A 27,986-nucleotide genomic window follows, 5' to 3' on the forward strand; every position below is an offset into this window, starting at 1 on the left:
CCCATCCGGAAATCGAACCTGTGACTTTAGCATCTTCGACGTTTTAAAATATCTCTAGACCAACGATGCAATAATAAAATAATAATTATTTGATATCCAAACAATTGTCTTCAGTTTTAATTTGTTTGAGCGGAATAAATTGAGTCCATGAATCTTAATTATATTCGGCATCGACGTAGCCGCCGTCATAACGTTTCCATCGGGTTTTTATATTTTGCACTGTATTCAAATATATCTATTTTTAATTTTATAAATATTAATGAATTCTGTAGATATGATGGAAAAAGTTAGCTTAAATGTTTACGTAAGATTTGTAGCTTACTTTTTCAAATACACTGTTTGTATAATTCTATATTATAGCTGGAGAGTTTGTATGGTTGAAAGCATTTACAAGATAGTGTTGTAAGGAGATGGTATACAGATACCAGAGATTTGTAGCTTACTTTTTCAAATACACTGTTTGTATAATTCTATATTATAGCTGGAGAGTTTGTATGGTTGAAAGCATTTACAAGATAGTGTTGTAAGGAGATGGTATACAGATACCAGCTCCTTATAACATTATTTTTTGACATTTGTTTTAGATCATTCTTTTATTTAGGAAGAGTACATATTTATCAAGCCCGTCTGGGTAGGTACCACCCGCACATCAGATATCCTACCGCCAAACAGCTATACGTAGCGTTATTCTGTTTTGGTTTGGAGGGTTAATAAACCAGTGTAACTACAGGCATAAGGGACATAATATTTTAATTTCCAAGGTTGGTGATGTATTGGCGATGTAAAGAGAAATTAATAATTCTTACAGTACCAATTTTTATAGGCAGCGGTGACCACCTAACATGGGGCGGCCCATTTGCCAGTCCATCTACCTATACGTTAAAAAAAAAAACAAACTATAAGCCAGGACACTAAAGACCAGAGCATAAATATTTAAGTTCAACTATTATCACAAATTGTATAAAATAGGAATTTGTTTAATCCAAATATACGCGTGTCTAGCCGCAAGCGCATCTTGCTTATAATATAAAGCTGGACAGCTTGTCCTGATAATCTCAGGAATTATGATTGCAATTTAAATGAGTAATGATTTCCAATGTCTGTTATGTGAGGAAGCTTGTAAAACTTACGCCCTAAAGAGTCGAGCGGTAGCAATAAATTTTCAATATAAGCAGCTCAAAATAGGTCAAATTTAATGCGAGTGAAACTGCGGCCACAGCTAGTACGAGCTAGTATTATATAAATTGACTAGAAGCCATAGCCCGGTGATATGTGAAAGCGATTACGTGCTTCGAAAGATACCCTAAGCTATCGATCCCGCCTGCTTCTAATGATTCTAACAAAGTAACACGACAGTCGTTAATCCAAGACTTTTTTATATGGATGTTCTACTGATATTGCAGTTATTATTCTTTTGTTTATGTCATTTATATAATAAGCAAAGTGGTTTGGTTTATATATATTAAATAAGAACAACATCTTAGTTAACATTACGTTCCAAAATTGGTTCCGAAAAGTATTTCCATTTCGGTTAAAGACTGTTAATCTTCGGTGATAATATTATTTTTTGAGGTCGTATGCCTGTTATGCGTGTCTAACTTATCCTAAATAAAAGCAAACCTAACTGTCCTTCCTTGCTCTTCATAAATAATTCGGAAGCTGAATATGTTCGAATTAAAAAGTCCTTTTTGTTTTTGTCAATGTGTCGGGTCAAAAAACATACGAAATTCTTCCGTATCACAAAGTTAATACGTTTTCCAGTTACGCTTCCCCGACCGTCAAAAGTTTGTTTTTCACAAAGGAAAAATGCACCAAATATGCTCTGTGAAATCAAATACTATGTGCGAGTTTTTATAGAGTTCTCTTTGCGTTTTCATATAATTTACCGAATTAAAAACGTACATATGATATTTGTACATACTTGTTACAAATAAATATAATATGTGTTAATGAAAACTTAAATTAAGATTTGCCTTTTAAATTGTTACAGGTTTCGTATGTTGTGGCGAACAACGAGACTGACTAGCACAAAGTTCACAGGACCAGGGGAATGGCTTCTCTTAACATATAAAACATATCGAAAGATATCATTTTGATTTATGGCTATTATATTTATAAATATGTCTAAATATATCAGTCTAACTATAATAAACTATATTCATATAGAGTAAAATTGTGATTATAGAAAAATTATTCATTTACTAGAAAGTAATCGACGAGTTTGAAGCAAATATATGCTATATACATACAAAATATATGTATACAATTACAACGTAGATAAAAAAATATTCGATAAAAATATTAAAAATATCTCTTGTAGCCTATCAAAAACAAATACATTTTTTTATTTTATTTTTAAGATGAAACCGCTTTTGACGAGCGGATATGTATTTACAAACGTATGTACGTGCATACACATTGAAATAATATTTTGATGTTCCATAAATAAAGTACAGTTTATATAAATCATAAAATATAAAATTCGACCTCTATAAAACTTCTCTTATAAAATGTCTCGACATTTTATGTAATATTTGAGAATATTTCATACTGATCCAATTTTTATTTTCATTTTATGCTATAAAATGTTGTTCGTTCGTTTCCATTTCCAAACTTAAGTTTGATGTAAATGTGATGTAAGTATTATAAGAACATTATACTCGTATAAAATATTCGTGTAAAAAATAACTCTTGTTAAATGTATCTTCTAATATGTCTTGTCATATGTATGTTAATCTTTGATAGCATATTTATTGTATTTTAAAAACTTAATTAATATCATATCATATCATCACCGAAGTTAATGCGAATGCAGTCGCAAAAAAACTTTTTACCGTATCTAAGCGAGCCAACTTGCTAACGACGTCTGGTGCAGTGACGCATCTTGAAAGTCTGGAATCGATTATTTCTTACAATATTGGTTATCTTTGTACATCTGGGATTGACTTTTACACGTTCAATAGTGAGTCATAGTAGCCGTCGTATCTAATAGTAATAACACCTATATATTCTAAGAGGTCAGAGAAATTCGAATGAAACTAAACTAGTAGATTCGTATTAAAATAATAAATAAAGCAAGCATAGCTATTGGTTTGCTAAGTTTATATATTCTAGTTAAATTATGAAACACATTTGTAGTATTTTAATTGTTAAAACGAACACCAACATTAAGTTTGAAACGTTCGCAGCGTACCAAGTTTTTATCTCATTTTCCGCGTTGTGAGCAGCTTGGCCAAAGTTATATAACATTTTTTGTCGCAGCAACGCATTATTCTCAGATTATAGCGGGCATTGTATACGACTATTCATGGTCTGTGCTCTGCACTTAATACCTCTGATTAATCTTTCTCATTAAAATGCTTATTAATCCGTCAATGTGGATACAATTCTATCAAGTCTATTCTTAATTTAGCAACAAAACCTGCAAATAATATCCAGAATGTATACTTCACCTCCACAAATCATCTGTCAGTTTATATCTCTTTACCACATAGTGGTATTATATATTTTTTTAAATAGTCACATGGTAACAGACTTATTGTGCATGCCGTTGGGGTATATTTTCTTTAATTTTTAATGGCTTTGTATGCCTGCATGCATGTAATTTATTTTTTATATGTATTTAACATTGTGATTTATTCATTGTCCCTCATATTGTGTGACAGATATTTTTCTTCCTTTTCGGTGTTATGTCTTATCTTTAAGAGTAAGGAACTTCTTATCTTCAACTTGACGTTAAGCAAAACGAAACCATAAGTCAAACGCCAAATAGTCTAAAATGCATTGATTTATTTTTTGATAGGATGTTTCTTATAAAACAAAAAAAAAAAAATACAAACAAAAAAATAAGTGAAGAATCAATTTCGAGGAAAAAGTATAGCCTTTGTTGAGTAAGAGATATCCATTGGCCGACGAAGATGCATTGTAGCAGCAGCCTGATCGAACTCCAAAACTTCTCCTTAAAATATAATATAAAACAGTAAAAATCAAAATTAATAATCTTTATTTAATATAGATGCGCTACACTAACTTATTGATTTCTTCAAGAAAAAATCTACCATCTTTTCGGAAACATACAACTCAGATCTGAGAGGAACCGGCGAAAGAAACTCAGCAACAAAGAGTGCAATATTTATCCTAGGTTTCCAGTATAAGTTCGCTAGGCATTTCTATGTTTTTTTATGCACCTTCGAAAATTATGAAAGAGAATTCTACTACCCGTAAGCAAAACGAATTGTTTCATGAACATAATCAGCATTACTGTTACTGAACGTGATAGTTTAAGCTTTGACGTTAACAAGGTTTATATTAAGGATGTTAAGACGTTGGCGTTATAAATTATGGTGCAAGAAACGTAATTAATTAAACTATGTTGGATTGACAGAGATTAATTACAGACTACATCTCATGTGAACAATATAATTTCTTCCAGATACAGTAGAGCTTGTTTGGTAACTTTTTTTTTTGGTTTCTCTTTCTGGACAAGCTTATTAACCCCCCTTACATGAACTGTGAGTGTGTGTGGGGGGGGGGGGTGACCGACGATGGTTATTTTATGAGGACCTCCAATACCTAGAGGGCTTCCCGCGGTTTTGTTTACTATTGCCAATATCGCATATTAATAATTGCGCTGATTATTGGGTTCTCATCACAACTCACTGAAACGATTTGATGGATCGTGCATAACGAAAAAAATCAATTTGATATAAATCTGATATAAATCAATTTCATATAATCATCAAACTAGATTATCTATCATTCAAATAGTGGATGTGACTGTGGCAAAAAAAACTCCGCGATTATGTAGTGCGTCGGGAATGTTCGCCGAATATCCGGATCGATTGTTTTTAAGCCACGACGCGTAAAAGTTGCGCAGGCCTAGTGCGCAAAGTCAGTGGCAGCACCAACAGCAACCTTAGCATGATCGCCAGCAGACTTGACTGCTTGTATATCAATCACTGTTGTGCAATCTCTAAAATAATGGCGCAGCAGTGATTTCATTAACAGTTTTTCTTTTTCGTTTTATTTACATACACTAACACTAGGATAAGAAAATTGTTACTAACAAATTGGGCATATAGAATAAAAAATAATTTATTTCAGAAATAAATGATTTATTATTCTTATTATTATTATAAAACCTATAGAATAGCATATAAATCACAAGTACCACGGTAAGTTACGGCATTAATCTTATTTAAGTTAACTGTGTTTATAACTTGGCTACTTAAAATTTAATCATTGATAAAACGATATCAATGTATAAGACAATACAGAGTAAAACTTATGTGATAAACAACTTATTCCGGTTTTAGACGGCGGCTTTCGGTCGAAACAAACTTTGTACAACAAATTCTCAATAGGAAACTTCGCCTAAGTCCGACGTTGATAGCATAGAGTTGAATCTAGTTCAACTTCGTATTAAGATGACCCGCTCAGAAACTACTCATTTAAGTTTGTAATAAGCTTTGCGACAATAATACATAACCAATCTAAATATATTGAGACATTATCATAAGAACCGAGATGGTTCTGCGATTATAACAAGTGAATTCTTACCTAAAAATGTGAGTTCAAATCCGGACAAGCACCCAATTCACCTCATCACGATTAAGGAAAATATCGTGAGGAAACTTGCATGTGTTATATGAAAATTCACCATATGGGTATTCACCAAACTGCAATAGCTGGACGGATGAGCTTAGACCAGCCGTGGAACATTTACAGAGTTTTATTATTCTGTCTAATACGTAAATGAAATTATTTGATAAATATACCCGTATACGGACTAGTTAATATAAGTATACTAGTGGTTTCACTCACATGGAATGCTTGCTTTTGATAAATATATATGAGATTTACGCGGTAGAATAACTAATAGATAGGAATAAACTCCTCTACTACGAGGAAATTATCACATCCATATCTATTTTAGCCTTTAAAAGAGACTGAGAAATAGACTAAAAGTCATTCGAAATAGATTTTTTTATCCGCGGTGTAAGAGTTTCAATGTTCTTATCGACTATTTAGATCGTTATTTATATTTATATGATATAAACGCACCTTCCAATACCTTAGCTTTGTAAGGTATAATTAAATTACGGTAACGCAAAAAATGACGTTTTCTATTTGTTTATACGATAAAGCATCGTCACGTTATATATAATCACTAATATAAAAATTAACATTTGTAACAGAATTAATTACATAACTTAACATAATTAAATTCCTTTAGTAATTTTAAAACATGGCTGTTTATTTTACTTGAACTTAAAACTAGAACGTAAGTCCAATTGCATTTACTATAAAAGTTTTCAGTAAAAAAACTCCGCGAATATTGTTTCTTTGCAATTTGTTTTTCCTTATCTAAACAACAGTAGTAATTAATTGAAGTTCTGTCGTAGCTTTTTCTGCTTCTTACTTGTAATTTTTTTTCGACTTTGTAAAGTGTAATATATCTTAAGAATCAAAATAGATCGCATTAAATCAACTCATATGCTATCTTTTAAAGTTGTAACAAAAAACGAGAAATACGTTCTGATTTTTAATAAAAGTTTTAAATATTATTCGAACTAATAATATATGAATTATTATGGAAACCTGAAATAATATATTTTATATTTATTTAGATATTTTAATTCATTTGAGAAAATGCCTAGCTACCGAGTTTCTTGCCAGTTCTTCTGGGTAGAATCTACATTCCGAACCGGTGGTAGTTTTATTCTTTGGTGGTAGTTATTGCTTACCGCGTATAACTTTATTAACTGTTTTTTATTACTTTGAGGATTGGACCCAGTGCTTGAATGATTTCATATTTTATTGAGCTATGAAGTATATTATATTTGAGTAGGCTTTGAAGTTCTAGTGTAGCAAGTTCGCATTTAACATATAACCAATAGTTGAGGTCACGTTGGTATACTTTGGACTCGATTTCCACTAGATTTGTTCCCGAACCAAAGTACATAGCGCGGCCTGGCGGGTTGCCAAACGTCACTCGGTCATTTTCGCGCCCTAATTTTTCTTACTAAAAATTATGTGACCTATGACAATATCGAGACCAAATATCTTAAGTGGATTATGAGGATAAAGAATGTCTGTATGATTTATCTCATATCAATATTTTTAGAATACACTCTAAACATATTATACGATAGAAAATATTTGTTAATTTGGAACCTTTCCCAAGTAAAGTAAAGTATCAGCCTGTATATGTTTCACTGCTGGGATAATACCACCACGCTGCTCGAATGCGGTTTGGTGGCCGTATTTCAATGAAATTAGACACATGTAGCTTGACGCACGTTTTCCGTCACCGCCGAGTACGATATGATTAATAAACATGAATTTGCACATATAATTTTAACAGTGCTTGCCTGGTTTGAACCTGGAGTCATCGGTGAACGCGTCATCGATGGACGCGTTTTAACCACTTGGCCATTTCGGATTTCGCACGTATATCTAAAATTTAAGTTATCAAATTTATTCAAGACTAAGTTATTTACGTACCAAATGAACTAAAAATAGTTAATTAACAACAACACTTTGGAGAAAATTACTTATATGGAACACATACATACATAAATATTTATTACAAGACTCAGAGACTTTGTTAAGCTGCTAACATTAGCGACAATATGGTAAGTCCCTACACTAATACTTAATACATATAAACGAAGTATAATAACAATAAACTATTTATTATATCAGAAGACCTCATTCTTCCTAAACACCTTATTGATTTTAATTGAGCAAAAATAAACCTAATATACAATATGACATAAGCAAAAAAAAATCTCTCATATTTAAAATTATAGAATAGAAAATAAAATTGTTAATGCGCGTGAAAGACAAGATATTTAACTACAAAATGTATAAAATATTAATATCTTGTCTTTCACATTTTATACATTATGTAGTTAAAAGACTTTTGTTTTAAAAGAGCCAATGAATCGATTACCATCCTGTAAAAGGATGACTCCTAAATGAATTCTGGGCGATGTGTCCAATCATTTAACACTGAAATCTCTCGTACAAAGAGATTTTGGAATAAACGAACCAAATTCAATATACTGCAATAGCTGCCGCGTGAAATTGAAATTAAGGCTTTTAATCCTTTCCTATCCCTTACATTTTATACAGTTTTTAATTTTTATTTTCAACTAGAATTATTTTGAATATTGATATAACTATTAAATATGATAAGTTTATAATTAAGACATTATCTGAGCATTGTAGAAATAACTTGTATATCGGTTGTTTAAATTTACTTGTATTCCCATTTAGGTAGATATGACCCACTTCTATCCTTGTAGTTATTCTACCTGTAGTAGTGTGTCCAAAAAAGTACAAGGGATAAAATGACTTATATTAGGTTCTATCTAATGGCATTTTTTCGCTCGAAAAATACTCTAACGCGTTTCCCCCATGTGGAACTTGCCGGTGCCCACCAACTCACCGGAATACCCACTAAAAAACAAGTACCCGTTCCGTCTTTTCGGGCGGGCTTTCAAGCTAGAGGAGTACCCGGGGTACGTAATGGCGATACCATATAAAATGTGGTTTATGATTATTATCCTAAAATTCTCTATCGGTCAAAAGGACTATTTGCAAGTCGGCCTACCAAAAGTATTTATTTCAAAAAGTATAGAAATATATATCCTTAAAATTAATTACGATATGTATTTAAATCAAAAATATTATGAACAAATACATTATATATTATACAATAAGAATAGTCATAATTTTTTCAGTATCCATACTAGTATTACTCATCAAGGAATCCTTGTTATTACTTGGTCATAACTTCTTACATACAGATCTCTGAAACTTTCGGTCTTTATGAGAAAAAGGGCAGGAGGAAAGTGGGGAAAGTCGGTCAACAATAAAATGGGGCAGCCAAAGTAAGGATAACTAATATTGTTATGTAAGATTCGTAATAAAAGATGATTGAGACGTTCAGATGCGAGGGTCGTTAAATATGAATTATACAACGTTGTACAGATTCCTTGCCATGATAATGACATTGTTTCCCTTTAGTTACATATAACGACTGTTATACCGAAATCAATTTCAGAATTACATAATATAATTATAAATAATGTAAAATTAGTTTTTGCTACTCCATAATTTTGGATACACTCATATCTTATTTTTTATTATAGAATTAAAATTGAAATACATTTATGTATAATTTTTTCAAATTATTAACGGTTTTCAATCGTACTATTTAATATAATTCTAGTAAGTAAACTTCTCAATTAAATAAGCCTAGTATTTTAAAGGCGTTTGTTGGAATTGGAATTAAATTCAGTTGCAAGATGTTCTCTCCCCGGTGTCATCTCAATTTTATATTACTACTAGCTGTTGCCCGCGGCTTTGCTCGCGTGGAAAATAATTATATTACAGAATAATTTAAAATATTACGTTAATTTAAGACCTAAGAACCAACCAGTCTGGTGTATCTAGATACCCTAGGGGTAGAATATTCAGAAACGCTTAAATACGAAAGATGGATTGGACACACGCTCCGAAGGGACCCCGACCATATTCCCAAACAAGCTTTGGACTGGAATCCCCAAGGGAAAAGAAAGCGTGGCCATCTCCGTCAAACCTGGCGACGCTCCGTGTTGGCAGAGGCGGCGGGCATCGGAATGACGTGGAGCGAGGTGAAGGCTGAAGCCCAAGACCGATCGCAATCTGTGGACGCCCTCTGCCCCATCTAGGGGACATAGGACATAGACATAGGACTTCCATGGAAATTTTCAACCCTTAGGAGTAGAATATCCAGAAACGCTTAAAAACAAATCTACTCATTTCTCATCAGTAGCCTAAAAATAAAGATTAATGCTTATAATTTTAAAAATGGCGGACTTCCAGACTAACCTACATACGAAATGGCTATCCAGAAACGCTTAAATATGTATCTACTTATTTTTAATCAGTATCTCAAAAATATAGTTTAATGTTTCTAACTTAAAAAAATTACGGTATTCCCTACAAACTTTCAATCCTTATTTCACCCCTTTAGCGATAAAAAATCCAGAAATGCTTAAATACGTATCTACTCATTTTTAATCAGTGTCTCAAAAATGAAGTTTCATGTTCCTAACTTAAAAAATGACGGATTTCCATACAAACGTTTAACCCCTATTTCACCTCTTGAGGGGTTGAATTTCCAAAATTCCTTTCTTAGTGGATGTCTACTCAATAAAACGATCCTACTCACCAAATTTCAAGGCCCTAACTTTAATAGTTTACGCTCGGCGATGATGAATCAGTCAGTCAGGACTTGTTATTTTATATATATAGAAGATTATTTTTACATCATTTTCTTATGCTATACTTGTGACTCACGTGTTCTTTAAAGGACACTTTGCTGGCTTCTGAATTTCCTGGCTGTTATAAATAAATATGTTATGTCGTAGATTTAGTCAAATCAATACCAAGTAGATTATCTAGATATATCAAGTAGATTTAGTCAAATTAATACCGTATTCATTGGAAATAATGTAATGTAATAAAATGGAATAAACGTGGTTTTCGATGTTCATTTTATTTATTAAATATATTTCTTGATGCAACGCCCATTGACTTACACGTGATATGTTACAAATACCAAAAGGTCAGCGCACAAAGTAAAAGCGTCGGTTAATAATGACAAATTATTGTGAACACGGCAACGGAACGTAGGTACGGTTAATATTTTTGGCACTAATCACAGCGCACGTTTGGGGTGAGGGTCAAGTTTAAACAATACTGTTGAAATTTTCCAATGCCATTTCTTTACATAATTTAATTCTTCAAAGATTTAGAATAGGCTTAGAATTTTAAATGCAAGTATTAATTGACGAAACAGTATAGGAATATAGTTGGAAATTATAAAATCTGTGTCGATATCTGAACGGTTTACATCTATTATTATAGAAGTTATGGGTTTGATCCTGACTCCTTGGCCTAATATCTTACTTACTCTTTGCATAAGCTGGATGCTTAAAAGAATAAAAGCAATATTTTTAGCTTACTGACAAAAACAGAGGATTACATACACATATAAATAAAAGAAAACGAATGTTATATCTTCACTTTAAAAAAAAACAAATTCCAAGAGCGCATTTTTTCTCTATAAACTGTGTTTATTATATTTATTTTCTCCAAGGACACGGCTCGCAATAAATTGAAAACAAAAGTCTTTTAATTTCCAACGAGGTAGACTAATTCGAATCCGGTATTTCTCGCTTCTTAATGTATTTAAATTATGGTCTTTGAGTAGTAAACTTGTTCTTACAAGCCTATTATCAGGACAGCCATAAGCTATATGGCACACAAATTAATCATGTACACAAATATTAAATTCGATAATAATAAGAAACCATATATAAATATATATATTCAATGATTACACGTGTAAATGTATAAATAAATATAACTTTGTAGCATTTTGGAATTTGTCTGTTCGCTATGTCGAATGAATAAATGCATATGTCGAGACAAAGGGAATTGACAAAGTGTCCAAAGTGCTCGGCGGACATTTTAAATAATCAACTCTATGTTTCTGGCTATAGACAGTAACAAAGGTCAAGAGTACTGAATTTTTAAATGCCTAGCTGTAACTACGCCACATTGTTAAAAATGCATGTTAACGCTTCAGTTGCTTAAGGGACACTATTTCTAGTCACAATATAAAATATAATACAGGCTGTAAATACAATGTGAAACGAAAAAGCTAAACGTTATAAAGATAATTTATCAAAAAATATATATTTTACTTATTATATAAATGAAACTGATTTTAATCAAATGTAAAAGCAAATGGTTGTATGTGACGACTGCAAATAAAGTAAGTAGTTTATTTTTTATCCCTTTGCTTCCTTATTAAAACTATAAATTCAATCGTTTCAATTCTTGAGATATGACTCAATTTCGTTTGATTTCGTTTACGATCCTTCGGAGGCATTTTCTTTTAATTCCATATCATGGTAGTTTTCATAGTGAGGGTAAGGTCAAGTTAGTTGGTTACTATAGTTAAAATGATTTTAAATTTGAATCATTGTTAATATTTATATATTTTTTTAAATACTATCAATGATATTATGATTAATAATTATTATTCGATATTTTAAAATTATTATTATTTATCGCTGAAAAATTAACATAGACACACAATATACAGGTTTCTTCACGAAGTATTTCTTCACCGCCAAGCGAGAGTCGCATTATAGACACAATTCGTGAAAAACCACAAACGACGTAAAAACGGTATTTCAAACAAAATATCACAAGACAAAAAGTTAATACTATTGTGTATGTATTTTCATAATACTATAATATACGTATTTTCATAAAAGTTTTAAAAGTAACATTAATGAATTGTTAAATTGTAATCATTGTTTTTTTTTTATTTTGTAATTAATTGCTTAAATTCTGATTTTAACGACTCTTGTCTGCCTTATTACTTCCTGCTTTTTATTTGTATTAGATATTGGTGGAAACTTGATGAGGTTATGTGTTATTTTATTGTTTTTTAATATTAATGCCCTATTGTACTGTTTGTTCCAAGAAAAAAAAAAAAAAAGTAAAATTGATTTAAATTAACTAACTTATATTAAAAAATATTTTCTTGAATATTCCTTATTATAGGCAAGTCACTATTAATGGTTTATACGAAATAACTATATAAGACGTGTAATAAATTTTCCGATCGCTTTTAACATTTTATTTGAGACAACTTTCAGGTTAGCGAGCTTTCAACATCGGCATCGATTGTGGGTACGAATTTCCCTCAAACATATATTTGCATAATCTAACTTGTTTACATATGTATATTTGTTCCATATATTTGAACTTGTGAGTCACTCTTTCGTGCTCACAATACTAAGGAGTCAGTTCTGGTGATTATGTTTGATGTTAAATAGATGATATAAGTGTGGATAAGACTGATTATTTTTTTACTTTGCTGTTGTGATATTTGTAGGGGTATTGATAAAAATTATCATGTCCTCCTTAACGTTTTCGGTCACGGCGCTCATTCTCAACGGATAATAGCCAACCTCGGGTAGGAAATATTATAGAGCTTGAGTGTGTGACTGTACCCACACATAAGGTTTGAGATGATTTATTTCCCATTAAGAACAGAGTTCACTTACATACACATGCACTCTTAATCCGTAAAAACTCTTCACCTTTAATCCGACGGGGTAGTTATCCAGTTGAAAATAGTTCAGGCGCATGTACGTATAACGGTTTTATGTGTTTTTCAATGCACGGGAGTGTTAACATTGCCAACTACCAATCTCCGAGCTGCTATTAAGTATTTTTCAACAGAAAAAACTCAATATTTATTTTGGCTTGACCCGTGTTTTTTCACCAGGACATCGGACCATAAATAGTTTCAGTAGGGGATATGAGTAGTATGGCTTAAGAATTGGGAGGTATTCGCTCAGTTGCAATCGAAAAACTAGGAAGACATACAATGTGAAAATGTTAAAAAGATGATGATGCTATACATCAAACTCAAACTCAAAATTCCTTTATTCAACATAGAACCATCACACTTACTTATTGATGGTCAAATTAAACACTACCACCGGTTCGGAAAAAGGAACACCCTGACCTGAGAAGAACCGGCGTAAGAAACTCAGCGGATCTTTTTCTTTTTTGTCAAATTAAGTAGATACATAATTGTATATGAATAGAAACATCCAGTAGGCGATCGTGTCATTCCCAAGGTGTGCTATCAAACATAAACTCACTAATTGTATAGAAACCTTTCGCACACAAGCGTTCTTTAACAATTTTTTTAAACTTGGCAACAGAAGCATTTTGAACGCTTTCTGGGATCCTGTTGTAGAAGCGTATACATTGCTCCACGAAAGAGTTACTGACTCTATGTCCATTTAATAGTAGCTATCTACATTCATTTATACATAGAAAATACTTGGAATGTTAAAAGGTCACAATGGGGAAGTAAAATTATATTTAAAACTCGGGGCTGGTGCACGAAATGGCTTTGTCTGAATGCTGGGAAATGGCGATAATGCGATTCGATTTCTTTGCGTGTGTGTGTGTTTGTGTATTCATCTGTAATAACGATGTGTACATTAATATCACTTAGCTTATGCGGAGCTATCGCTGCTACTAACATTGTATGACACGTTATAAATATGTATACTTGTTTATTTACTACACGTAAACTTATTTACATATTATGACAAAGCTCATGTATATTATGTTAAATAGTGTAAAATACTGAAATGTTTAAAAATCGTTTTCATGGCGTAATTATATTTTATATTCTTTTCAATATTATAAAAATGCTTCACAACTATACGAGCACCATCCTGTTAATATGAAACTCTTTTGCACAACTAACGCAAAAAATATATATGAAAAAACGAAATGTATTCAAAAGTGGTCTATATTCATAAATTTAACTAATTGATATTTGTATATAACTACGGAGTATTATTCGCTTTTATTTCAAATAAATTGTTACGACATCTTATTTAAAAAAAAAAATTAATACATTTTTTTTTAATAATAAATTAATTATATATATATTTCGTGATGCTAAAATACCTAATCACTTTTACAAATTGAAATGAGAACAGATAATAGTAGCATAAAATTCACGTAACCGCGTCCCTCGCTTACGTACGAATAGATGCTATCAGCGGAAAATTAATGGCGGAATGGTATATTAACTCTATTCAGTCTCAGGCAGGATTACAGATAAGAAAATGTAACTAATGGAGACACTCTCGCGGGATAACAAACTACCTGTGAAGATGACACCCATATGCATCAAAGTGACATGTATGTCTATGAAAAAGAAAGGAAATAATAGCTGAACTAGAAAGAGTCGTATTAACCCATAAAACTAAAATAAGGTAATAAACACATAATCTGCCTGTAAATTTCCCACTGCTGGGCTAAGGCCTCCTCTCCCGTTGAGGAGAAGGTATGGAGCATATTCCACCACGCTGCTCCAATGCGGGTTGGTGGAATACACATGTGGCAGAATTTCGTTGATATTACACACATGCAGGTTTCCTCACGATGTTTTTCTTCACCGCCGAGCACGAGATGAATTATAAACACAAATTAAGCACATGAAAATTCAGTGGTGCCTGCCTGGGTTTGAACCCGAAATCATCGGTTAAGATGCCCGCGTTCTAACCACTGGGCCATCTCGGCTCTCGGTAATAAACACGTTAAGTTCAAATAGTGTGTTCTATTATATTATAGTAAATGGTAATGTCAGTAAAAATGAGACCCCACAACGCCCTGCTGTTGCTCCGATACGGCTCGGTAAATACGAATAAGTCGTAATGTCAGCCTGAATATGCAGTATTCTTCACGATGTTTTCTAGAGTATATGATTACTTTAAATACAAAAGCACTAGACAACCTAGCCTTGCTTCCCGTTTTTAATTCTAATTTAAAATTGGAAATAATAAGACACCAAGTCTTATTATTTCCATATTTATACGTAGTTGAAATATATATATATATATTTTAATATATGGAATAAGCTAGAAACCCGTTGGGATTTTGCTATCCACTCAAGAAGGCTTAAGCGATGAGTAATATTTCAATGTTCAACGGTTTTTGACAAAAGCGAATGGATTGAAAACCAATTCCGACGATGAAAAGACTTGTGGTCGTGGATAGACGTAATCTTCTTTCGTTAGCTCCAGGCGTTGGGATTAAATGTTCTGTCTTCACTGAAGATCTGGAGCGAGCGTATAAATGCTTGCAACGTAACTTACGGCCCGATGAGCTCTTAAAATATGTGCATACTATTTCTTCTCTTGCGCTTTAACACTTAAAACCAAATGATTTCGTTTTTGTATTTCTTAAAATGTGTCTTCGACATGTTCGACGAATTAAATAACTATTAAATCAATACGGCTTCTCATTATTACCAGACATTCGCGTTTACAATTTAGCTCCGCGAGGGTAGCCTTCATTTTAATATTAAATATAAAAAGGAATCCTGAATAATTCGGGCTGGACAACCAGAATCAATTTAAAAAGTTCGAAAGGAATATATCTTGTAAGTTATGCAGATGAGTTATATTATAATTTTGATCATAAAATTTAATCTTTGGAGTAACGTTTTTAATATTCGCGAGGGAATTGAAAATTTGTAAAATTAATGATTATTCCATAATTTCGTTTTAAAAGTATTTTTGCTACACTATCATATTATACTATATTGTCAGCATTTGTAAGAGTTTAAATTTGATTATTGAATAGACTGTTATGATTTTGGAAACTATTATGTGAATTCTCGTTAGGACTACATTAGTCCTATGAATACAGTAAATGATTATTATTATTTGTCATTTTTAATAATAATAGATCCGTCGGTATTTGCCAAAGAACGGCGGGAGCATTATTCAAATCGAAGTATATATATATACTAAGACCAATAAAACTATAGGTTCAAATGAGAATTTATTTTTCTATCAACACAGCAATTTTGGAGTAAAATACTAATATTATAAAGTTAAAGAGTTTGTTTTGTGGTTTGAACGCACTTATTTCAGGATCTACCAGTCTAATTTAAAAAAAACACTTTTTACATCAGATAGCCCATTATTGGGAAAGATTATACTAACTATGACTATATTATAATATCACGTTACGTTCTACGGATTGTACCGCTAAACTTGGGTATAACCGCGTAGAAGAGCTAGTCGAGACTAAAACAAAGCGACTTTCGTCATTCCTTGTTCTTTATATTGACGCATAAAATGATTATAAACAGAACTTATATAACAGTGCTATTAACAGGGTCATAGACAATAGCATTCGCGGCTAAACGGATTTATCACTGTTGCGGTTCGAAGGCTTGAAACCTTTCAAATGATAACTTGTCAGTTTATTTTGGAAACCTTGCCTTCACCTTCAATTGGCGTGGGCTGATCTTTTAAAATCGATACCTAAAGTAATTCTCAAATGAAATTATTACATAAAATATAAAGAAATTAACTCTCGTAAAAATAGTTAATAGAAATAATATCTATTTACATACGAAGTAAGTTTTAAATTATGTATCGTATCTCTAAAACTATAGCTTGTACTGTTAAGCTATTAGCCTACCTTTTTTGCCAGGTGAAGTGCAGTTACTCTTGTTAGATGGCGACTTAGCTTCGGCAGCGGCCATTTTCTCTTTCTCGGACGACATGCTCACACGCAAAATCCCGTCAACGTCCGTCCTTACGCAACGGTTCCGCCGGTTTTCATTACTATTTCAAAAATATCCGTCAACACTTCTACCGACCACTCCCTTCGACCGTACCATCGATACACAATTAGGAAGATAATGAGCGCTGATTTGGTGATTTCTATGACTAATTATACAAACATAATATAACCGATGTCCTATTGACATAAAATATAAAATGTTTCGTATGAGGATGTTTGTATTACCTGTTGAATGATAAATAAATAAAAAGTACGTTGTTTAATTGTGGTTTAGAATAATATCTGGGTATATTTTAATATGTTTGGAGCTATGCATGGGTATTCGAGTTATTGTGTCAATATTGGATCAATTGCTTGGTATTTTAAATAATTATGTGTTTTGGCACTTTATCTTTATGTAAATAAAAAACTAACTAGTATAAGTTAATGAATAAATGACACACTCAGATTGGTTGTTATTAAAATTGGGAATTTGAAAAGCTTACTTTTGAATTTAAATAAAAAATATAGCTTTATTTAAAAATATCCGACGTCCGATTAAAATGTAAAGAGGATACGAAGGTTTGAGTAATTTTAATAAGATTTCAGTAATTAAGGGTTACGGTAGCATAGATATCATTCCATTTTTGAAATCTACATTACATGTGCGTTTAAGTTATGCCCATAAATTTTATTCTTTGATATTATGAAGGTTAATTAAAAATGATCCACCTTCGGAATTATGAATTCTCACGGTTATTAACCTTGATATAATCTGCAGTGGCTGAATCTTTGATATTCCAAGCATCTTATGTACACTTTCGCTTTCAACCGTGATACTAATTATAAATGTATATATGTAATAATTAATTTGAACATTAAATAATACGCCCGTTAAATTTTTAACTCAAATGAAAAATAATTTACAACGCTTATTGTTACTGGAAACAAATCGGAAATAACCGTCGGATTTTTGCCATATCGTAATAAAATTTAATTAATTGAAAAATTAAAAGAATATAATATTTTAATGATTTAATGTATATGTATATGAAACAAATTGTTGTCTAAGAATATGAACTATGACTTAATGAATGTTTAACGCAACGATATGAGTTAATTAATATAGGAATAAAATCATTAATGTTTGATTTGTATAGATATAGACGAAAATAAATTCAGTATGTATGTAGAGTTTTTGCTCGAATATTACTATTAAAATTCAAATGTAAAATGTAGGTAAATCAGCTGGTAGGAATAAAAGGTATTCCTTTTAGAAAGACTATAATGACTGTCAATTAAAGCCACATTTTTTTTTTAAAGATTCAGCATTAAAAACTAAAGCGAAATGTGACAGCCTCTTTGTTCGGGTTATGCGTACTTTATCTAATTTGAAAAGGGTCGACTCTGCGGGCATGGCGCGTAAAAGTACTGGCCTGTGTCAATCATGACCCAATTTTTAGGATTATCTTGTATCAATCGATGAATTGAATAAATTATGCTACAATCGATTTATATTTTGATTGTATACATTATTTATAAATTTCGTGATCTGATTATATCACAATATTTGAATACAAATATTTAATTGTATTATACATTAAAATTTTTAAAAAAAGGTCATGTTAACGTATATATATATCTATATATTTAAATAAAGCTATTTTTGTGAGAAAATGAAGTAAAACAATGTTGCAGTGAATAGTTTAATGAATACAGAATGAGAGATGACTTAAAACGCAAACAATACACAATGAAAGTGATTTATATAAATATGACATGGTTTTAAATAAAAATAAAGATTGTTCTATTTCGCAGAAGGCGCGAAAGCACGTATTATTATCTGGCTATGTGTGAGTAACGGCACAAGTTCCTCAGTAAAGTCGAAAGTTGTTTAATATGCGAGATTAAATACCTGAACGTATATTTCGTTACAATATTTCGGAGCGAAAACTTAACATTCGCGATTTTTAACTTTTTTCAGAAATGTCACGCCACTCAACACATAACCTGTCAATACGCACGAAATCCGTTACGTAAGCGATCACGACTAGCTGCACCTGCACGGGCACAGCCAAGGGAGGGTAGCGGTCGGTGTGCGTGCGAGCGTCGCGGGCGCTCGGGCGCGTCGTGCGGGGCGCGATGAGCGCGCGGTGGTGGCGCGGGCAACCGGCTCGCCGAGCTCTCCCGGGCGGGATCGATGCGGGCGGCGGGCGGCGGCGGAGTGCTGCACCGGGAGGCTGCGCCGGCCCCCGGCCCCGGGCCCCAGCCCCCTGGCCCCGCGCACGCGCAACCAGCTCATGCCCGCCGCCCGCCCGACGCCGCTGGACCGGACCGACGTTTCAATTCCCTCTCCACTGATTTACGATACTCTCGCTTAGGTCTGTTCTATTTTTTTATCTTAGTAGGCGCGCATTTCTTTAAATACGTTTTGTTTCGCACAAATATAGATCTGACGGGGACATAATATACTTCTTAAAAGCTCTACATACAGTCAACTACTTAAAACATAAATCTGTTTTTCTATTAGCAAGATATTCTTAACTAAGGCTCCATCTACCAAAAATACTGTATTCTAATTAGTTTATATCTTAAATATTATTCAAATTAATGATAAACTTCGTTATATTCTATAATATTTACGCGTTGAACTTCTTAGTAAGATGCTTCGTTTTACTAAATTTTAACATTAGCAATTCAATTTTGCTCAGGTATTAAAATACAGAAGTTGTTATATCTCGCTGTTCGGTTATAATACATTCGCGTAGTGAAGCCTGCGGTGATAAAGGCCACGGTTTTCCGTAGAATGGTGCCAAATGCCAATTCTCACGATGTGAGCGACAACGGCGAAGCTGTCGGCCCGTATTAAGGGCTGCCATTGTCTAAAGCTTGGGCCTCTTGCGCTTGTCAGGCATTAAATCATATCTGCGGATGTTTATAATGAGCAGATTTTTAAATTTCTTGTTTAAAGAAAGACATTGTACTTCGAGGCAGAACATAATGTAACTACGCGTTTTTATTTCTTGTGTTATTTATATAATTATCTATTTATGTTATTTATCTATACTTTCTGCTTAAATTGATAGCCTGTAGATGTCCCATTGCTGGGTCTTCTCACCTTGAAAATTATTAGAGTGTATTCCACCGCGTTTATCAATCACAGGGGCGGTTCACCGGTGGTAGTGAAAAATATAATTCACATAATTTGTATAATAAGTAGTGTATTACTGAAATTATACATTAAGCAATATATACATATTATATATGTATATTAATTATATATATAGTATAATACAATGTATTATACTCATTTTCTAATTTCAGATACTCGATCATATAGCTTTATTGATAGTAAATAATTATATGTAAATTATATTGATCTGTAAAAACTAATTCCCGAGTTTAAGCCTAGCCGCCAAACATTAAATAATTAAATGTTCGATTGTTGATTAAGTTATTGTTTGAATAAGACGTTATGGAATACACAGCATTAACATAAACTAACCTTCTATAAATTCATTATTATGCTGATATTTGTTACCCGGACCTCAGAGATTAAATAAGCTCAATTGTATATGAAATTATTCGGGTACCTTGAATTCATAGTTAGGAGTCCATGGTTGGAGGTCATCTACATTTCTGCCTTTCGTAATTAATTTGAGTGTCTGTCAATCCTTAATAATCTCTATCGGAAACTCGTAAAATAAGCACGTCTAACTTAATAGTCAAATATAACACAATTCAAGAACAAGGTGAAGATATATATTATATATAATATTAAATAGTACATATGTATATTTGTTTCATTGAATATTATTAGTAAAATATTTATGTCAGTTTAATTAATTCAGTTTGTTTAAATTGGTAATCGAATGGTTAGAATAGTTTAGCTTTAAACACTCGATTTACGTTTATAATGCATGATTCTGTGTAAGTACTAAAGTGTGAATAGCATGGTTCTTTAAGAGAATAATTAAATTTTTTGCAACGAAATACAATCATAACATCAGTTAATTATCTTGCACAAAATATTTATGAATTATTGTACTTGTAAACGTTCTATGTAAATTAACACACACATACACACAGACATGGATAAATTAAGTCAATAGATATTCCAAGTGCTGTCTTTTTATTCTTCTACCGATAATTTATGTTAATATATGAGGAGACATTACTTTTGTTCTTCAACTGAAAAACGACGAAACTGAAATACATAACATTCATAGGCGAAGATTCAGGGCGTTTTGGAGAAAAGCTTATATTATATGCGATACATTTGATATGATGTTATAAATGTCAAGTTATTAAAATATTATATCTAGCTAACATACAAGGGCTGGTTGACATCAGATCTTTCATCACAAACTTCTTTAGTAAGGTGTATTCATCTAAACCATCATTTAAATATCGCCCTCAACTAAATGTAAACGTAACACATTTTTTTATATTTATTCAGAGCTTTTCCGTTTTCAGGGAAAATTTTAGTTATATTTTGAAATCTTTAACTATATATTTCATACGTTTTTTATTTTTTTGTATTATTATTGTACGTGGAAAGTACTATACTATACAAATAATTAGTTCTGGAGAGGTAGGGCACAGCCTTAGGTTTATTAAATATAGACGGAGGCAAGGCAACTTTTGCTTTATAAATTAGAAGCGCAAGAAGAAAATATTTTGCGTAATTTTAGGGCGGGTCTCTTTTCTTTTAGCACTTCAGGACAATTATATATATATAGCTGATACAAATTTTTGTAACTTCAATTTTCACAGACGAATCCTCGTTGGACAGTATTTATTTGTAAACTACGACGCGTTTTTTAACCGATCACAGTATTGTTGCCGCTGTAAATGTGACTATCGTTAGAGAGATGTGAAAAATTGCTCTGGTGGGATTTAGTCCACACCGGCAATGCAGTCTGCTTTTAGTGACAATATTCATTATTTGAGCTCGGCCATTAGAACGGATGTATCTTAACCGAAGATTAGGGGTTCAAATCTAAATTTCATTTTGAATTTTCATAGCCAAATGTTGGAAGGAATTATTTGTTGGTAGAATGAGCTAGTGTAACTACAGTCACAATGAAAATATCATCTTAGTTCCCAAGATCGGTGAGGTTTTTTACAGTGGCAATGTTTATGACATTTATAGGCTCTTACGTCACTTTTATACTGTGACACTACTCATCGCCGTTTTAGTCTGTTACTGAGAATGTCTAATCATACATAATTTTTACAAGTCCCAACCAGAATTTAAGATCTAGACTTGATGATGTGCAGCCGTACAAGCTGTCTACTTGACCAACGACGCTGTTATAATACAATATAATATACTAATCAATCAAATTAAGTATTAAAAATATAAACACTTTGAGCGCAATTAAATCTTATCATGCGTATAACAAGGAATTCTGTTTACTGTTTTAGCGAATAATCGTCCACACGTTACCGTATAAGTGTTGCCTCGAGGGTAATTACTGTGACCTTGAAATTAATTTTGCTTATTACATTCAACTTAAAGATTTGCAATATAATGTGAGAGTTTGCTTGCTTCTTACGCTTTCTCGTCTCAACTATTCCAATCATCGTTAAATTTCTCATACATAGACAATATGTATGAGAGTGGGTATCAAAAAGGACTTGTTTCTAACCTGCCCTCCCCTTTTCACGGGCGAAGCCGCGTGCAGAAGTTATAGTTATTCATAGCTATATAATACAAACAATATTTTTTTAATTTAATCTACAAGCTGCGTAATTACTTCTTGAACACAATAGCGTCTCGTGATAAAATTTGTCTTTGATTAGTAATCCATTTATAATTCGACCCACGCACTTAATAAAAGGTTTTTAGTAATACAAATCGATCCGCGTCGGATCAAGGACTGGTTTATTTAAAAATAACACTACGAAGAAATAGTTAATATTTTGTACATTACAAATAACAATCATATTATAATTGAAATGATTATGACAAATATACGCTGAGTGATCGTATTAATTGAACCCTTTGTTACAATTTATGACTTGTTATATTAAACCAGTGAAAACATTAATTAATAAATACATTTCGTGATGATTCATGATGATTATAGTCTTAATCGCTGAAGTAATACGTATTTATTGTCTATATATTATATAAAATGTTTGAAGACTAATGACCGCTAAGAAAATAAATTATCAAAAAATTATTACAAACTATTTTTTTTTAATTGTCTGCTCTGCGTTTATCTAATTCTTTGAAGAAATAGTTATAATCTTATATTCTTTCATGTGATAAAAAATACAAAAGCGGTTTTTTATCATTCGTATTCATTAATTTATTAGTATTACTGTGGAGTGGAATTATACAAAGTGTTTTTATATAATCACCTTATGTGTCGGTACAATGGAGTACTTACTAAATTTTATTGTTCGTTAGGATTTAAATTCCGAACACTCAATAGATTTCCATTATTATAATCTCTCTTCTCTATAATCTATAATCTTATATACTCAATAAAATTGCGATTCTGAGTTACAGATTGAATAAATTATTTATTGGTTTTACTTATTATTTGACAATTCAGTTTTAGAAACAATAATTTATATAGAAAGCAATACCATCATCATCTTAACTATTTGCCCGAACGGAAATCAAAAACGTAACCATAAACGATAAACGAACGCCCGCTGTCACTGTGCCAGACTTTTGCTAAGCATTCACTTACCAAAATTTGCGTTACTTTATAAAATTCTCCGCAACACATAACGCATAATATATTTCTCATAATAGTACATTAAAATCTATATTAAATGCAACATTAGGAGTGTATATTGTGCTACTAACTGTTTAGTAGCTACATGGTACATGTATTTATAAAATTCCTTATTTGTTTATTATCTCATAATAAAGGCTTTAAACGCTCTAATTCTAAGAAGTTAATTATGATTTAACTTGTTTTGTATTTTATAAATCCTCTTTTATCCTAAAATATTCTTTCTTGCTAAATATGAGTCGTTTGAGAATAGAGTCTATACTATTTTTATTAATAAATGTTCCGGTTTAACGTTGTTCGTGATGGGTGTCAGCGCCATGACGATTGGGATTGTTATTTCCCGAAAATATATCGAGTACTCCTCGACCATTAACGTGAGTGTAACCAAAACATTTAATAAACATAACAATATTACAAATTCAGTGTGTTTCCGTATGAGACTAACCTAAAAAAACACCATCATATTAAGTGAAGTAAATTTTTGTTTGAACAAGCAGTAGTTATACACACATATTAATGTTCATACACGAAAATCTATTGAAACTTTAACCGAGGCCCATTACATTACATCATGTAATCGCTGGTCATATTGTCTATTCAGAGAGATTAAATTAAAATCCTTGTCTATGCATATAATTACAACATGTACACGTAAAAATTAAATGATTCAAATTGACTTAACGTTAATATTGTTGGAATATAATTGTTTTTATATCACATGTAACGAAAATACAACGATTGAGGTCGTGGTCTGTATTCAATAAAAAAAAAGAGACATCATAGCCCGTATTCGATAAAAAATTAATGAGGCGTCCCTATGTTAGAGCATATTCCTATACTGAGCTCGTGTAGTGTATAATAATAGGTACTGAGTGGAAATGTAGGTTTTATTTTTTACACTAGTATCAGGGGAAATTATGAGGACACGGTGGATGGGAGGCTATCGAATCCACCTCATCGCGGCGTTCGCTTCGCTGCTTAAGTGTGCAGTTAGGGTTTTCACTTTGCAGAATTAAGTTAATTCGTGTTATCTTTTAAAGAGTTTATTAACATATCGAGTTTGAGTTTTATAGTAACATATATCTAATGAATATCATATGCAATAGTGTGGAATAAAATCTTATCATCACGCCTTAAAACTACGTGTAGGTGGATCTAATTTTATTATGCGTTAAGTTTATTGTTTTGAAGGATATAAATAAAAAAGAGAATAAAATCATTCCCCATTAATATAACTATGATATTATTTCTAAGGATATATTCTTGTACACAATTATCAAATGTTATATGTAATTAATGTTAGCATATGTAACTTTATTCAAATAAAACAGTAAGCACGTACTGTCAAATCTTCATGTATCTCTCTAATAAATAAATATTAAGGCCCTAATGATTTTATCTGTAAGGGTAATATAAACTTTTATGTATGTTTCGAATGTGTGACAACCTTTTTAAGTGTATCATTATTATTTTCTCTGAGGAAAATTTGTAAGGAGATATTTTCGGCTACATAATTGCGTGGCTTTGACTAAAATAACAACACATTTGGCGAAGTAGACGAATATAGGTCATGCGAATCTAGGTATAGACTAAGGGCTGACCTAGTTTTTAGATGAGCAAAATAAAAACGATAGATAAAGGGTGATTCCAGCTTTTGTTTTAGGAAAGCTTTTGAAAGATCGACCTTGAAGCAAACAATGTCCTCAGTTTGTCTTTTTAATCTTTTGTTTAAGAGATCTTAAAAGGCCTAATTGTTGAGAAAATAGTCTAAGAGGAAATTGGTCGATCGTGGATCGTGAACCTACATTTCGATGAATATTATTTTCATTAATCGAAATAAAAAACAAATAATATTTCTGTTTATCGAAATAGTCATAGAGGCGGTAAATTCAACATAAAATAACATTTCTAGTGAAGCGACTTCGTTCATAAAGCTGTAAAAAATAATATCGATGCGAAGTTTCGAAGTCGAGTTCTTAACAAGAGTTATTTCAATTAACGTAGTTATTAGTAGTAGTAATATTAGTTTCAGAATAAACGGTAATAGATTTTTATTATATTTTTAAAAGGTTTTAAGCTTTATTATAGAGCAGGCAGGTCACATGATGTTTGGCTAACTAGGGGCAGTTTCAATTTGATTTCGGCCGTTGAGGTATCAGTTGAGATGTAACTACTGAATATTTTTTATTAATCTATTTCTTGCCGTTTTTTCGGTAGAACCTGCATTTCGAATCGGTGGTAGATTTTAATTAGTTCATAATATTTTGATGTTGGTATTTAATTTTCAACTGCGCTTATAAAAAGAAAATTATCCTATTTTGTTTATTTTAAGAAAACAATAATAATAATATATACATTACCATTTGAAATAATTTATGTATATATATAATATAGAAGTATTGTTTACTGATTGTCAAAAATCTACCAGTAACCCTTTGGAACGGAAAAAAATCTGCCGACATAAACACAGCGGATTTTTTAGCGCAAAATATTATTAAAAGTATTAATAATATATAGAGTAAGCATGTATAAAGAACGACTATCCAAAAACACCAACCTACATATTAACTACAACATTCCGTAATATGAGTAAGACGTAGTATAAACACATATGTATACATCTTAAAATTTCGGTAACACGTCTTTCATAAACATCAATTTAAAACATTCCGGTATAAGAATTACTTGCCAAAATACAAACTGCATACTGACGATTTTACGTTCCTCATCCGGCCGATTCTTATCAAAGCCGTTCGGGAGTCGCCATCAATAACTTTGCTATCGAAATGTAAATTACTGACTACGTAACGAACCTCTAGTGATCGGCGTCCTATTGTGACCTAAATGTCACCGGTCGACATTATTTCAAAAGCATTTCTCCTCTCGTATAATCCCATTTTCTTTTGATTTCGTGTCATAAATTAGCTCTCGTATAAGTGTCTTTTTTATTATAATTTGTGTTATTCTTGTTCATTTAGTTTGTAAGGAACTTCTAAATTTCTTGCTTCGGTTTTTCTTTTCAGAATCTTAATTCCGATCTGGTTGTAAATGTTACCTCAAAAATTTAATTGTAAAATCATTTGGAATTCATTATGATTCAATTACATTTTACTAAACTACCACGAAGTTTAGGAGTATATCTTATTTATTTCACCTTTATGCAGAAATGATATTTTATTATTATACAAAAGACTATTCGTTAAATTTAATTATTTTATGTATTTTCCATACATACACAACTTCAATAATTGTAAATTATGTTATAATCAAAACGTAAACATTATGTACAATTGTTAAATACAACATACACTAATGCAATAAACACTAACAGTAACATGTCGGAAGCCATGGATTACGAGTCTGTGTATGAGTATGTATTCCTCTCACAACGGCTTCCTAAGTTGGGATTAAGTAATCGTGATTGTGTTGACGTATTAAGATTATTCAAGGTCATATGTTATTTTTATATATGTATTTTTTTGTTTATACAGTTATTTCAGACTAACAGTGTGCCCATATGTTTGTTACTTATTTCTTTAATCTATGTTAGCATTACATACATTATAAAAATATTAATAGTAATAATAAAATTACATTTAAAGTTTTTTTTTTTATGATATAGGTAGGCGGACGAGCAAATGGACCACCACCGCCATAAACAATGGCGCTGTAAGAAATATTAACCATTCCTTACATCGCCAATGCGCCACCAACCTTGGGAGCTAAGATCTTATGTCCCTTGTGCCTGTAGTTACACTGGCTTACTCACCCTTTAAATCGGAACACAAGGTCTAATCATCTAATCATGTGTTTACTCGGAATATGTTTGTAGTTGCAACTGAGACCAATTTTTTGTTTGTAATGAAACAATCTAGTGCTCAAATTATTGCTATACATATGAATTAAACATAATTTAACAAAAAAAGGTCCTATAAATAATGAAATATATTTACTGAATTGATTTACATAAGGTAACTTTGTAAATGAGAAACTAAGTTACTTTAAAAATAATTTCCTTATAACAATGTTATAAGTTGT

At 31.8% G+C, this 27,986-nt stretch overlaps 1 protein-coding gene across 5 annotated transcripts in view; it reads right to left on the minus strand.

The window, feature by feature from the left end:
• Positions 1-27,986, minus strand: part of Kcc (kazachoc) — a 361,663-nt gene that overhangs the window by 23,640 nt on the left and 310,037 nt on the right. The window contains exons 1-2 of one of the 5 annotated variants that reach the window (XM_026642127.2): positions 19,251-19,507; positions 17,107-17,252 (exon numbers count right to left, since the gene is read on the minus strand). The exons of the other annotated variants lie outside the window; for them this stretch is intronic. Of the exons in view, the coding sequence (XP_026497912.2) occupies positions 17,107-17,252; positions 19,251-19,492 (388 nt within the window). The 5' untranslated portion in view covers positions 19,493-19,507. Of the gene's footprint in view, positions 1-17,106; positions 17,253-19,250; positions 19,508-27,986 lie in introns of those variants that run through there. 5 annotated transcript variants of the gene reach the window in all.

This window comes from Vanessa tameamea, chromosome 2 (genome assembly GCF_037043105.1).
Source record: "Vanessa tameamea isolate UH-Manoa-2023 chromosome 2, ilVanTame1 primary haplotype, whole genome shotgun sequence".
Classification (NCBI taxonomy): domain Eukaryota; kingdom Metazoa; phylum Arthropoda; class Insecta; order Lepidoptera; family Nymphalidae; genus Vanessa; species Vanessa tameamea.